The sequence below is a fragment of the Lynx canadensis genome, chromosome A3 (assembly GCF_007474595.2).
Source record: "Lynx canadensis isolate LIC74 chromosome A3, mLynCan4.pri.v2, whole genome shotgun sequence".
In the NCBI taxonomy this organism is placed as follows: Eukaryota; Metazoa; Chordata; class Mammalia; order Carnivora; family Felidae; genus Lynx; species Lynx canadensis.
This window is the reverse complement of record NC_044305.1, coordinates 79,555,542-79,570,232: the sequence shown is the minus strand read 5'-3', so window position 1 is coordinate 79,570,232 and position 14,691 is coordinate 79,555,542. Positions and strand designations below refer to the sequence as shown.

Genomic DNA, 14,691 nt, shown 5'->3' with positions numbered 1-14,691 from the left:
TCATAAAATCCCCAAGTTTATTTTTATTTCTTTAATATAAAACCAGTATTAAGGATTTTAACTATTTCATTTTTCAGCCTAAATTTCTTTTAAACTAATAGTTTAATCTCTAATTGCATTTGTGTAATCCATTTCAAACTCCCCTACACCCCTCCCCCTTCCATTTCTCCTCTTTCTGCCTCCAATGAATAAACAGTACTTGAAACAGAAAACTACCCAAGGGGCACCTGGCTGGTTTGGTCAGTAGAGCATGCAACTCTCAATCTCAGGGTCATGGTTTCAAGCCCTACATTGAGCATGAAGACTACTTAAAACAGAAAGAAAGGAAAGGAAAGGAAAGGAAAGGAAAGGAAAGGAAAGGAAAGGAAAGGAAAGGAAAGGAAGGAAAGAAGGAAGGAAGGAAGGAAGGAAGGAAGGAAGGAAGAAAGAAAGAAAGAAAGAAAGAAAGAAGAAAGAAAGAAAGAAAGAAAGAAAGAAACTAGCCAAGAGTAGGTAAAAGAGAAACAAAAACCCTAATCATAGTTCTTCGTGAGTAAATGATATAAATACTCATATTTTGCTCTGTGATCATGTACAGGTTCATTATTTTATTCTGATATTTGTACTGAACTTGCAAGATATCAGTTGGCACCATTTATCTGACAGGAAGCAGGTCCAGGCAAGTTCCTCTATAACAAAGGTTACTTCAGTGTTACATTCAGTCATGATGATATGACAATCATGGCCATCCCCAGATAAGGGAGAACTGATTGCACTTAGATAAAAATGCTACTTCTCAAATTCTGAAGTAAAAAACTGTATACTTTGCAACTAGAGGTAAGTGCACACTAATTACGTTCTATTTGAGTTTTTCCTTCTGCTAGCTAAATCGCCATATAAAATATTGAAAACTTCGGCTGCAAAGTTGTGCAGCTAAAATTATAAGGCAGCAATTGTCCTATGAGACCCATCACTTCTAGTACCCTGTTCTTCTAGGAAAATATCCATTATTTTTGAGCTGACTCTAGAAGGCTTCCTTCTTTCTCCTTGCCCCTTCACCGGTCTAGATATTTATTGTGCACTTCTGAAAACATTATTTTCTAACATCTGTTTAACATTTAATTTCCTCAAATGTTTATTTATATTGTTTTCCAAATTTTCACTCAGGTCTGAAAAAAGAATTTCAGTAACTACTGGCTTGACACCACGTCAGCTATTTAAGATTTCAGATACTCAATGTCATCCTTTGCTTTTCACCACCTTGTTACATTTGAGAGAGATAAAATTAAATGAAGTTTAAAATGCTATTGTTCTTTTTGGATCATGATTAAAGACAAAAAAAAAAAACCAAAAACCCACCAAATAATCCAATCAAAATGGGCAGAGAACCGAAAAGACATTTTTCCAAAAAAGATATACAAATGGTCAGCAGACACATGAAAAGGTGCTAAGCATCATTAGTCATCAGGGAAATGCAAATCGAAACCACAATGAGATATCACATCACACATGTCTGAAAGGCTAAAATCAAAAAGACAAGAAATAACAAATGTTGGCAAGAGTATGGAGAAGAGGGAAACCTTGTGCACTTTTGGTGAGAATGCCAACTGGTGTAGCCACTATGGAAAAGCCAGTATGGAGTTTCCTCAAAAAATTAAAAACAGAATTACCATATGATCCAATAATTCACTACTAAATATTTACCCAAAGAAAATGAAATACTAATTCAAAAAGATATATGCACCCTTCAGTTTACTGCAGCATTATTTACAATAGCCAAGGTATGGAAGAAACCCGAGTGCCCATCCATAGATGAATGGATAAAGAAGATGTGCTGTACACACACACACACACACACACACACACACACACACACACAGGAATATTACTCAGCCACAAAAAAGAATGAAGTCTTGATGTTTGCAGCAATATGGATGGACCTAGACAGTATTGTGCTAAGTGAAGTAAGTCAGACAGACAAACAAAATACCATATAATTTCACTCACATGCAGAATTTAATAAAACAAATGAACAAACAAGGGAAAAAGACAAAAAAAAAAAAATAGATTCTTGAATACAGAGAACAAACCAGTAGTTGCCAGAGGGGAAGAAGGTGGACAGGATGAGTGAAATAAATAATGGGGACTAAAGAAAAATAATACCAGGGGAAGAGAGGTTAAATAAAGGAAAAGGGAGGATATAATGGTGAAATTCAAACCTTCACTGATGAAGCCAACAGAAACCAGAGCTTCCAAGAAAATCCAGGCCTGAGATTAAAGCCAAATCTTTCGTTCCTATCTACATGGAACTACTGAAGTCTGAAGTTTCTTTCTTACTCCATTTTAAAAGCAACTTTTGGCTTGCCTGGACTGTTTCTAAACAGACTGAAGTTAGAGTGTTTATTGCTCAAGCAGGGACAACTTCTATAAAGCCTAATTCAGGATAAGGACTATATTTATTTTGCCCCACATTTCTTGAACTCAAAGTGATTTTAACCTAGGATTACAGAAGTAGGAAATCTAGTGGCATCTGCTGGGACTCGTATGTCAGTTTCCTCCTTCCCTGGTCCTTTCTCCATTCTTGCACTACTCCCAGGGAGATGTCCTGGTTTAAGTTAAGTGTCCCTTTCAAAATTTTACAAAACAAGTTAGTGCCCCAAAATTAAAAAAAAAAAACAAAAACAGATAATATCCAATTAGGCAACAAAGAGAGTGATTTACCTTCATACTTTCTTAAAGGTAATACAAACTGATATAACCTTTCTGTAGAACAATTAGGTAATGCTCATGAAAGTCTTAAAAAACATGTGTTCCACTTCCAGGAATTTATTCAAGGAAAGGCAACTCTTTTCCTAGTACCAGCCTTCTTTTCTGTTATCTCTGTAGGTTAGGCTGATAGGTCATCTAACTGTCCAAGGCGTGTTATGTGTTCTCACAATAGACTATAATAGACATGTATTCCTTTGGTAATCAGGTATTTAAGTATCACCAGTAAATATAACACACACAAACACACCCTGCTAAAAACACTTGTATTCCAAAGTGTTTAGTTAAATATGGGGACCACCTTTAGCAACCAGTTTCTTTTACTACTACTACTACTATTATTATTATGAAAAACTCAATATACATTAACAAATTTTCCAATGACCTAGGATTTAGGGGTGTAATAAAAAGCTCATGTCCACTTTTGTGGCTATTAATTTCATAAGATGACCTAAACAGAGCTTCAAACCATAACAGCAATTTCCTCTCCCTGTGTGCCCACGAACTGTGCTTGTAGGCTTTCACAGACTTCCATTGGATATGTGAGTCAATACTAATGCGGCAGCTACAGTTCTTCCTGCCAGTGACATCTGGAATCCCATTATATGATGGGATGCTCTTTTCTTCCATTTTATATCAGGAGACATTATATCTAAATTCTCCTAGATCACATGACAGTAACCCTGGAAACAGAAAGCAAGTTTTAATAATTCTTTGGCCAAACCGCACACCTTCTCTGAATCTATTTACCATACTGTTTCAAGATGTTTTCTCAAGCATCTACAGGAGCTACATTTAAAACCTCTGGTCATTGTTTGCTAACTGCTGGGATGGTTTTAATCAGAGAGGAAGCCAATATTTTCAGCTCAGGTGTTGGAAGGGCTCCTAAAATGTCTGCAAACTGATTTAGGAGAGAGAAAATGTTTAACAGAAGCAAACTTATTCCTGCCCTAGAATAAAGAATAAACTCATTAGAACTGACATATGCTGTAACCACTGACCAAGGGAACTACATTTTTTTGAACACAGTACATCTCAAAGGCAACTGACTGAGCTTTCTAAATGTTATCAGTATCAGATTTGATAAAACCTGTTAAACAAGGGCCTCAATACACTGGTTGACAGGTTCCTTCTTTTAGAATATTCTTGGTGTTTGGTATAACTTCTCTACAAGGATCTAATTTTTATACTAGTTTTCTTTTTTATTATTTATTTATTCTTATTTTTTAAATTTTTATTTATTTTTAAAGTAATCTCTACACCCACAACCCTGAGATCAAGAGTCACATGCTCTCCTGACTGAGCCAGGCAGGCACCCCTACACTAGTTTTCTTGAAGAAATTTTTGTTTTTGAAATTTTCTTGAAGAGGTTTTATTTGATGACCCAAGTAAAATCTTCTGATATAAAAGACCTTACATCAGCTCAGCAGATATTCTTCCCTTCTTATAATCTTCACTTGAGGTAAGTGAAGGGAGTGCCTTTGTGACAAGGAACGTTTAGTTCTAGGTTCCAGAAAAGCCCAAGTAGCTCAGATCAAACCAGACCTCCCAGATTTGGGGAGAACTAATCCAAATGCCGGTATCAGTTCCAGGAGCATCACAGGTTTTACTAGGGTCAGTAAACCTTTTCTAGGGTAGGCAGGCTCCTCTAAGTCTTAGCTCAAGACACATGGCTTATGGTCAGCCTTGTATTTGCATGAGGAAAATGTTCTCTTCCCCTTTTTCTTTTTTTTTAATTTTTTTTTTAACGTTTATTTATTTTTGAGACAGAGAGAGACAGAGCATGAACGGGGGAGGGTCAGAGAGAGGGAGACACAGAATCCGAAACAGGCTCCAGGCTCTGAGCGGTCAGCACAAAGCCCGATGCGGGGCTCAAACTCATGGACCGCGAGATCATGACCTGAGCCCAAGTCAGCCGCTTAACCGACTGAGCCACCCAGGCGCCCCTCTTCCCCTTTTTCTAACTCTTACCTGATTTATTATGTATAAATTCCTAAAATCCTACCCTAGGAACAAACTACCACAGCAAGGGTTTCTAAAGTTGACTCCACTTAGGCCTACTGATTTCAAGTCTAGGGATACGGTCCTGGAAGCCTCCTTTTTAAAATGCTTTTATGATGGGGCGCCTGGCTGGCTCAGTCAGTGGGGTATGTGACTCTTGATCTCAGGGTTGTGAGTTCAAGCCCCACGGTGGGTGTAGAGATTACTTAAAATTAAAATCCTAAAAATAAATAAATAAATGCTGTTATAAACACCTGTGCATGAAGTATAAGAACCTCTGCACACATTACAGCTGTAAGAGTGAATGAAAGAGGGAAGGAAAGAAACCCCAGCAAGCAGAGACAGGCAAGATTTGAATTTGAGGATTTAATACTAATGGGGGAATAAGATTTTAAAAAAACAACGACAAAACAACAACAAAACACCCCAGCTCACTGGGGAGGGATCATGAACACCTTTGCTTCAACAACTCCATCTTCAGCTAGGCTGGCTGCATCAGTGTGCTGATACTTTCTTCTACCTCTGACAGCTTCTTTAGGACTTGATTGACCTTGACTTCATCAAATTCCAAACACAGAAATTCAGATTCCTGGAAAACACAAAAGGATGTTTTATAAAAGACCCTCAAGATAGCCAAGGCTCTGGATCTGGGCTGACCCAGTTCCAAAGGCCCAGGGCCCCCTACCTAGCAAGCCTGACTCAGGTCTCAATACCTAAATGATATATTATCCAGCAAATCAAATCCACATATTTAGTTCCCTAAATAAAACTACTTCTATTAGGTGTTTCATAAATGGTAAAGAGATATACAAATGTTAGGTGTTCTCATTATGAGACATGTGAGAAGCTCTTCAGTCATCACGTTCGATCCCATAACAATTTTTTTTTAATGTTTATTTATTTTTGAGAGAGACAGAGTACAAGGGGGGGGAGGGGAAGAGAGAGAGGGAGACACAGATCTGTGGCAGGCTCCACGCTCTGAGCTGTCAGTACAGAGCCCAACACAGGGCTCAAACTCACTAACTGCATGATCATGACCTGAGCCGAAGTCATGTTTAACCGCCTGAGCCACCCTGAGCGCCGGGATCCCAAAACAATTTTTAAGGTAAGTACTTAAGTACTTATAAATGAGGACACTGAGGCACACAGTGGTTAAGCTGTATCACAGAATCAGAAAAGGGCAGAGTTGGACTGTGAACTCTTAGCTCTGGCTGACTCCAAAGTCCATACTGTCTCCATAGCACCCAGTAGTATAACAATAGAAGGAAGGTCTGGATTGGCTCTGTGTTAGCCTGATAATTGAGCTACTTTGGATTTAGTGGTTATACTAGCAATTATGACAAGTTGTGACCAAGTTGCTTGGGAAATATCAACCAGATCCTTTGAAGATAACTAGGTCTTGAAACAGTCTTAAACATTTCTGAGGCCTTTCCACTTGCTGCAAGCCAACTCTCCAAGATTTCCATCAAACACATTCCCGGCACACACTGTTAGGACCAGTCAATCAATCCTAGATTAGGTAGATATCAAAGAAAAAGGCCTCTGAAGTGTGTTGACAGAAATTTCATGTACAGTGAATAAATACTTTGAACAAATTATCTCAAGCAACAGCGGCAAATTATATGTATCCAAGAGTGATTATCTTTAAGATCCTTATGAACAATAATCATATTTTGTTTTGTTTTGTTTTAATTTTGGAGAGAGAGAGAGAGAGAGAACACACAAGTGGAGGAGAGGGGCAGAGACAGAGAGAGAGAGAGAGAGAGAGAATCCCAAAATGGGGCTTGATCCCACGACCCTGGGATCATGATCTGAACCTAAATCAAGAGTCAGGTGCTCAACCAACTAGGCCACCCAGATGTCTCAGAACAATAATCATATATTTTAAAGCAGTATGAATTCTCAGAGATCATATAATTCAACTACCTTGTTTTTTAGATAATGAAATTGAGGCCCCCAGCATGGTAAATGACATGTCTATTGTCCCTCTGTTGATGGAAGAGCCACCAACCAGATCAATGCTCTTTTCTTTACATTTTCCTCTCTAAATACATGGTATTTCCCGTCTCTATCCCCAAAGTGGAAGGTAAGAGGAAGAGCAACAAGCCTTTTCAGTAGGAGCAAGTTACTCTGTCAATAGCCAGAAGAACTTTCAGGAGCTGATTTTGGGAAAGTCCCTGTGCTGTTGCTAGGCTGCTGTGTTGTTTATTCCCCCAGGAGAAACAAGTACAGAGGGAAAGAAAGGGTCTCTCAGATGAAAAGTTTCCAAAGGGAGGAAAGGCTTTCCCTGACTACAGGGAACCTTTTCCTCAAACACGTATTTGGATAGTAGAGGGGAATAGTACATGAACTTAGAAACCGTCAGGTTTAAAATTAAAAAAGAAAGAAAAAAGACACTGCCAGGTTTTCATTTAGTGGAAAGCAAAAACCAATTTAGAGAAAAGAAAGATGCTCTTTGTGTTGAGGAGCTGCAGGAAGGGTCATCTCCTTTTGAAAAGAAGAGCAAATTTATGGCAAATTAGACAATCCAGTTAGCTAAATTAAGAACCGGTCTCAGATTTGAAAGCCTTTATTCTTCATTCAGTTTTACTGAGATCTTTAGTATGCCTTTAAAACATTTTTGAACATTTGGCCTTTGAAATAATAGTCTAGAAAGTAATATTTACCAGTCTAACATATATATTCAGGAAATTGGCAGAAGATGATGCACCCATGTTTTAACCTCATTGAAAGTCATTTACTATAATAAATTCACCTGGTTTTCTATTTATATGGGAAGAAATTATCAAGGAGTTTGATCACAGAGGTAGGAATACTTGAACAGAGTTCATTAATAAAAGCCAGGATCTTTTTTAATGAGGGGTCATTAATTTGTTGTAGATTTCAGTACTCAAATTATCTATGATCAGACCTCTAAACATCAGTGAAGCTGTTTATTTTTAAGGATAATCAAATACTACAGAATCTAGCAGACTAGATAAACAGAGTCCAAAGTTAAATTTTCCAACCACTCCCAATCTTCACCTCTCCCCGCTTGAAACAATATACATTAACATTAGAAAGACACATATAGCCATTTATGACTCTTGAAGACACAATTTATCTGAAACTATTATCAAGGCTTAGCTTCATCTAGTTATGCTATCAAAATATTTTATCAGGTATTCAAGAGCTTTTAAATTGGGGCTTAATACATGGGGCTTTGTTCAAATTTTGCATTTGGGTAGGGGTACCCTACAGAAAATACATCGAATGCACTTGAAGATATCTGTATATGCAGATATATCTGTAGATATCTGTAATGCAAATGATGCGTATCAAGCCAGAGACAAAAAGTATAAGGACAATTTGAAACATCTGATTTTTTTTAATTTTAGAGAGAAAGTATGCACAAGCAAGGAAGGGGGAGGGGAGAGAGAGGGAGGGAGAGAGAATCTTAAGCAGGCTCCATGCTCAGCGCAGAGCCCAATTCGGAGCTCAATCCCATGACCCTAGGATCACAACCTAGGCCTAAATCAAGAGTCGGTGGCTCAACTGACTGAGTCACCCAGGTGCCCCTGATTTTTTTTTTCAAGGTCATCCACCCTGACCTGGGCCCAACTGGTTATAATAATGAGAGATGGTAAGACTAAACTCCTATAATTAAGTATCTGAGTCAAGAGTTAGAACCTGCTGTGTTTCAGTAGAGTGTAGATGCAGCATGTGGTGGAATCAGAAAGCAGTTAGCAGATGAATAAGCAAGCACATCATTATTAAGAATATGTAGTCTAGGGGCACTTGGATGGCTCAGTCAGCTAAGTGTCTGACTCTTGGTTTCAGCTCAGGTCATGATCTCACGGTTTGTGAGTTTGAGCCCCGCAATGGGCTCTGTGCTGGTGATGCAGAGCCTGCTTGGGATTTTCTCTCCCTCTCTCTCTCCCCCTTCCCTACTCATACTCTCTCTCTCAAAATAAATAAATTAATTAAAAAAAAAAAAGAATACATAGTCTGTGATCATGGGGAGTATAGCAATATATTAAACACCACAAGGGTTTAAATAACTGTACCAAATTAGAAAAGAAAGCAAAGGCAAAATATTCAAATATTCTCTCCAAGTGCAGAAGCTAAAAAGTTATAAAATACTAAGAGATCTAAGAGGCCACCATCTCTAAACAGAAAAGCCCAACAGAAAAACCCAAGCTGCCTTTAATGACTCTGGAGAAAGACATCTTACCAGTTCCCAAGAAAGTCCTTTCCCAGGCAATAACTCTAATACTCTTCAGGAAACTCTTACTTGCCAAGCCTAGATCTTTAACGCTTTAGTTTAAACTCATTTCCTAGCAGGGTCAGAGAGTATAACTGATTATTAGTTAATATAATAATTAAAGGCTGTCATTAAGCAAGTGTTTGGTTTTCTCCATCTACACACTAAAACTTCTTCATGTATAATGTCTATTTAAATAATTTCAATATCTATCAATAATAGCCAAACTATGGAAAGAGCTCAAATACCCATCGACTGAAGGATGGATAAAGAAGATGTGGATGTGGTATATATATATACACATATACACACAACGGAATGTTACTCAGTGATCAAAAAGAATTACATCTTGCCATTTGCAATGATGTGGATGGAACTAGACTGTATTATGCTAAATGAAATAAGTCAGTCACAGAAAGACAAATACCTTACGATTTCACTCATATGTAGAATTTAAGAAACAAAACAGATGAACATATGGTAAGGGGAAAAAAAGAGAGACGGAAACAAACTATAAGAGACTCTTTTTTTAAAGTTTATTTATTTATTTTGAGAGAGAGAGAAAGAGAGCAGGGGAGGGGCAGAGAGAGGGAGAGAGAGAATCCCAAGCAGGTTCCACATTGTCAGTGCAGAGCTAGATGCAGGGCTGGAACTCACAAACTACAGATCTGAAACTGGAACTCACAAACACCTGATCCGAAATCAAGAGTCAGATGCTTAACTGACTGAGTCACCCAGGTGCCCTAAACAATAAGAGACCCTTAATGATAGAGAACAAACTGAGGGTTGATGGGAGGGAAGCAGGTGGGGAATGGGCTAAATGGGTAATGGGTATCAAGGAGGGCACTTGGGGCACCTGGGTGCTCAGTCAATTGAGCATCCAACTTCAACTCAGGCCATGATCTCGTGGTTTGTGAGTTCAAGCTCCGAATCAGGCACTCCACTGTCAGCAAAGAGCCTGCTTCAGATCTTCCACCTCCCTCCTTCTCTGCCTCTCCCCCAACAAAAATAAACATTTAAAAAAAAATCAATAAATAAAAATAAGGAGAAAATTGCTTAAAAAAAAAAAAAGAACGGCACTTGTGATGATGAACATTGGGTGTTACTATATGTAAGTGATGAATTACTAAATTCTACTGCTGAAACCAATATTACACTATACGTTAACTAACTAGAATTTAAATAAAAATTTGAAAAAGAAAAAAATGACTTCAATATCTAGGCCCATAAGCATACCCTGAGAAATTCTTTGGCACAACAATACAACAGTGATAAATGCTAAAATAAAAAATAGAGGCACCTGGGTGGCTCAGTCGGTTAAGTGTCCAACTTCAGCTTAGGTCATGATCTCACAGTTTGTGAGTTCAAGCTCCAAATCGGGGTCCGTGTTGACAGCTCAGAGCCTGGAGCCTGCTTCATATTCTGTGTCTCCCTCTCTCTCTAACCCTCCTCCTCTCACACACTCTCTCTCTCAAAAATAAATAAACATTAAAAAAATTTAAAGAAAATAAAAAGAACTATAATTTACTAAACACTTAGGTGGAACCATTTAGAATAAATTCAACATAAAATAAAATAGAAGTCCTGTATCTTATTTTCTATATTATTATTATTTTCCATGCAAAATTCCCACAAAACTTTATCCCCACTTGATTAGTCAGATTTAGTATTATAACATGACTTTGGCAAGTTCTGCACATTGTGGTTTCTTTACAAAGTGCTAAAGTTAGAGGACAGAGGGTGAGAGTGGGAAAAGGTTATCTGCTCACCAAGACTGATTCAGGAAGGCCACACACAGCTGGCCAGATATCATGAGGCTTAGTCCCCAAACTTTTCTTTTGGTTACATTTATTAACACAAAGGGAATCATGGCTGAGCATAAACGTTAGCCATAAAGCCTATCTCCCTCTATATATGCTATCCTTTTATAAGCTTAAATTAACCTCTGACCTGCAGCTCTGTCACTGTGTGTCTTCAACTTGACAGAGAAAGAGAACATGCACCAAAGGTCAAAATTTGCAATGGTTTCTAGAATAGCAATTATATAATAATTAAGATACCCATACTTCATGTGACTTTTTTAGAATTATATTGATACTGTTTCCAATTCTTTCAGGAGACCATGACAGAGCTTTTTTGTAGCAAAGGATCTTTCAACTTTCTTCTTAAGGAACCATTTATCCAAAATTAAAGTTTTATAGTTCCCTGAAAACTGTGGTTATTTTTCACTTGTCCTTTCTTACCCACTCTCCACCCTTCTCTACCTTGTTCCATGTCCTATGTGGCTGTTCTCTAAGACTGTGTCACTCCTTTGTTCTTACAGCTGGGTTCTAGCAAGAGAGAAGAGGGCAGGGTATTTACTCCCTAAACCCCAACTCCTTCTCCTCTGATATTTCCAGTATTTTCTATGTGTGGTATTGTTCCTTCATTTCCTACTTTACTTTCTGGCCTCACTCATTGCTTTCAGTATAAATACAAAGACGAGTCTCTTTAGACTGCCAAAGTACATAGCACTGAACACAAACTCCAAAGATTAGCAGAGCAAGGATTTTCATCATGCCTAAATTGGTAGGAAGGCTGCCCTCCAAGTGGTAATTATCCAAAACCAATATTTATTTTTTTCTATTATCATTTGTATTGAAAAATGGTATAGTGTCACTTTGGTATTAAAAAAGAAGGACAACAACAATAGCAACAACAACCACGGAAGATCAGATTTCATTCAGAATTTACATCAAGGGTCTTGGGCGCCTGGGTGGCTCAGTTGGTTAAGCATCCAACTCTTGATTTCGGCTCAGGTCATGATCTCACTATTTGTGAGTCTGAGCTCCATATCAGGCTCTATGTTGACAACGTGGAGCCCACTTGGGATTCTCTCTCTCCCTCTCTCTCTGCCCCTTCCCAGCTCTCTCTCTCTCTCTCAAAATAAAAAAGCATTCAAAAAAAAAAAAAAAAAAGAATTTGTGTCAAGGGTCTTGATTTCAGAAACATGGGCTCATAGCTACAACTTGCTCTTATACTCTATATCTAAAACAATGGATAGTTTATGCTGTAGCTTAAAGAAAATACTTCAAAAAAGAAAACTTGTGATTTATAATCTTTTTTTTTAAACTTGTGACTTATAATCTTTTATTTTCTCTTCCTTTCCTTTCCTTTTCTTTTTTTCAAAGCAGGCTTCATGCCCAGTGCGAAGCCCAATGCGGGGCTTGAACTTACGACCCTGAGATCAAGATCTGAACAGAGATCAAGAGTTGGCCACTTTAGGGGCGCCTGGGTGGCTCGGTCGGTTAAGCGTCCGACTTTGGCTCAGGTCATGATCTCATGGTCCGTGAGTTCGAGCCCCGTGTCGGGCTCTGTGCTGACAGCTCAGAGCCTGGAGCCTGTTTCAGATTCTGTGTCTCCCTCTCTCTCTGCCCCTCCCCTGTTCATGCTCTGTCTCTCTCTGTCTCAAAAATAAATAAACGTTAAAAAAAAAAAAAGAGTTGGCCACCTTATTGACTGAGCCACCCAGGAGCCCCTATAATTTTTTTTTAAACAAAAATCTTTAGCAATATATATTACATACAATGGTCCCTACTCAGGCCATTTTTATCATGAGGAAATCCTCATTTCAAATACAATAGCTAACAAGTTCTACAGCTAGTGTGTAAAGAGCGTGCTAACGCAATTTTCAAAAAGGAAAAAAAAAATGTCCTGCAAATCACAAAGTGAATCATCCTACTGGGGATGAAAAAAGATGAAATTTAGACTGCAACTTAATGATGGAGCCTCTAAATGAAAATGACTCATCCCAAACTCAATAGGTGTCCATATGTGTTAAGAGCTATGTGGGACTAAGACAGAGTCTCCAAGAACTAAAATAATTCACTCTAATAAATGAATAGAGCAGTGCCTCAGGACATACCAGGTGCTTTCAGAGGCAGAGCAGTTCCTAAGAGGAAGTGCTTATCCATATTCCCACAATCTCCTAGAAGAGGACAGAGTGTTACTAGTGTATCATAAAAGCATTAACCATCACCAGACAATAAACACTGAGTTTTCAGGGGTTGTCATTCAGGCATTTCAAAGGACTTTTGTGAGGACAGCCTGACAACTCCCACTAATTCTTATTATATTAAGAAAACATGAACTCTTCATTAGTTAACTAGCAACTCAAAGGAGAAAAGAGACATTAATTGGGTATGTAGAATGTTTCGGATCTATCACTGACCAAAGTTACGGCTAAACAAATCTAAGGCACCTAACTTCAACTTTCCAAGTGGCATACACATGTTTTATATAAAGTGGCAACATTTTAGACACCTGGATGGCTCAGTCAGTTATGCATCCAACTCCTGATTTCCGCTCAGGTCATGATCTGTTTGTGAGTTTGAGCTCACTGTGTGAGTTCGAACCCCGCATTTGGGCTCCACACTGGCTATGCAAAGCCTGCTTGAGATTCTCTGTCTTCCTCTCTATCTCTCCCCTGCTCGCTATCCCTCTCTCTCAAAATAAATAAATAATGGGGCGCCTGGGTGGCTCAGTCGGTTGAGTGTCCGGCTTCGGCTCAGGTCATGATCTCGCGGTTTGTGAGTTCGAGCCCCGCGTCGGGCTCTTTGCTGACAGCTCAGAGCCTGGAGCCTGTTTAGGATTCTGTGTCTCCCTCTCTCTCTGTTCCTCCCCAGCTCTGTCTCTCTCTGTCTCTTTCTCTCAAAAATAAATAAACATTAAAAAAAAATTTAAAAAATAAATAAACGTTTAAAAAAAGTGGCAACATTTTAAAATATAATAATATCAGATTTTAATCATTCAGAGACCTATTATCTGGGTCTCTGCTGCTTCACTTTTTCCTCCTTGTTTTGGTCCATCTTTTAAATATTTCCACAAGATGGGGGCACTTGGGTGGCTCAACTGGTTGGGCATCTGACTTTGGCTCAGGTCATGATCTCACAGTTTGTGGATTCGAGGCCTGTACAGGGCTGCGCACTGACAGCTCAGAGCCTGGAGACTGCTTTCAGATACTCTCTGTCTGTCTGTCTCTCTCTCTCTCGGCCCCTCCCCAGCTTGTGCTCTCTCTCTCTCAAAAATAAGTAAATAAACACTAAATAAATAAATAAATTCACAAGATGGAAATAGGAAGTGAAATTTAAACTGGCTAATCTACTCAGCTTTGGGGCGCCTGGGTGGCGCAGTCGGTTAAGCGTCCAACTTCAGCCAGGTCACGATCTCGCGGTCCATGAGTTCGAGCCCCGTGTCAGGCTCTGGGCTGGTGGCTCAGAGCCTGGAGCCTGTTTCCGATTCTGTGTCTCCTCTCTCTCTGCCCCTCCCCCGTTCATGCTCTGTCTCTCTCTGTCTCAAAAATAAATAAACGTTGAAAATAAATAAATAAATAAATAAATAAATAAATAAATAAAAATAAACTGGCTAATCTAACTAAATCACAGCAGCTCTGCAAAAACTTTTATAGACAAGGAGATTAGAGCTATTGGGAGGAATTTTAATTGTACTTTCATATGACAACTTTTGAAAATCATACTCATATAGTGTAATTTAAGCCAGAAAGATCTTTTCCCCCAATTTATTTATTTTTAAATTGAAGTATGGTTGACATACAATATTATACTAGTTTCAGGTGTACAGCATAGTAATTCAACACTTACATACATTACAAAATGCTCAATGCTCACCATCTGAAACCATACAATGTTATTATAATATTATTA

The 14,691-nt window shown here is 38.6% G+C and overlaps 1 protein-coding gene across 3 annotated transcripts in view; it reads right to left on the bottom strand.

Annotated features, from left to right (window-relative positions):
- Positions 1 to 5,097: 5,097 nt before the first annotated feature.
- The window catches only part of COMMD1 (copper metabolism domain containing 1), a 191,815-nt gene continuing 182,221 nt past the window's right edge, over positions 5,098 to 14,691 (bottom strand). For all 3 annotated transcript variants that reach the window (XM_030310678.1, XM_030310679.1, XM_030310680.1), the window contains exon 3: positions 5,098 to 5,335. In XM_030310678.1, coding sequence (XP_030166538.1) covers positions 5,228 to 5,335 — 108 coding nt within the window. In that variant the 3' untranslated portion in view covers positions 5,098 to 5,227. The remainder of the gene's footprint in view (positions 5,336 to 14,691) is intronic.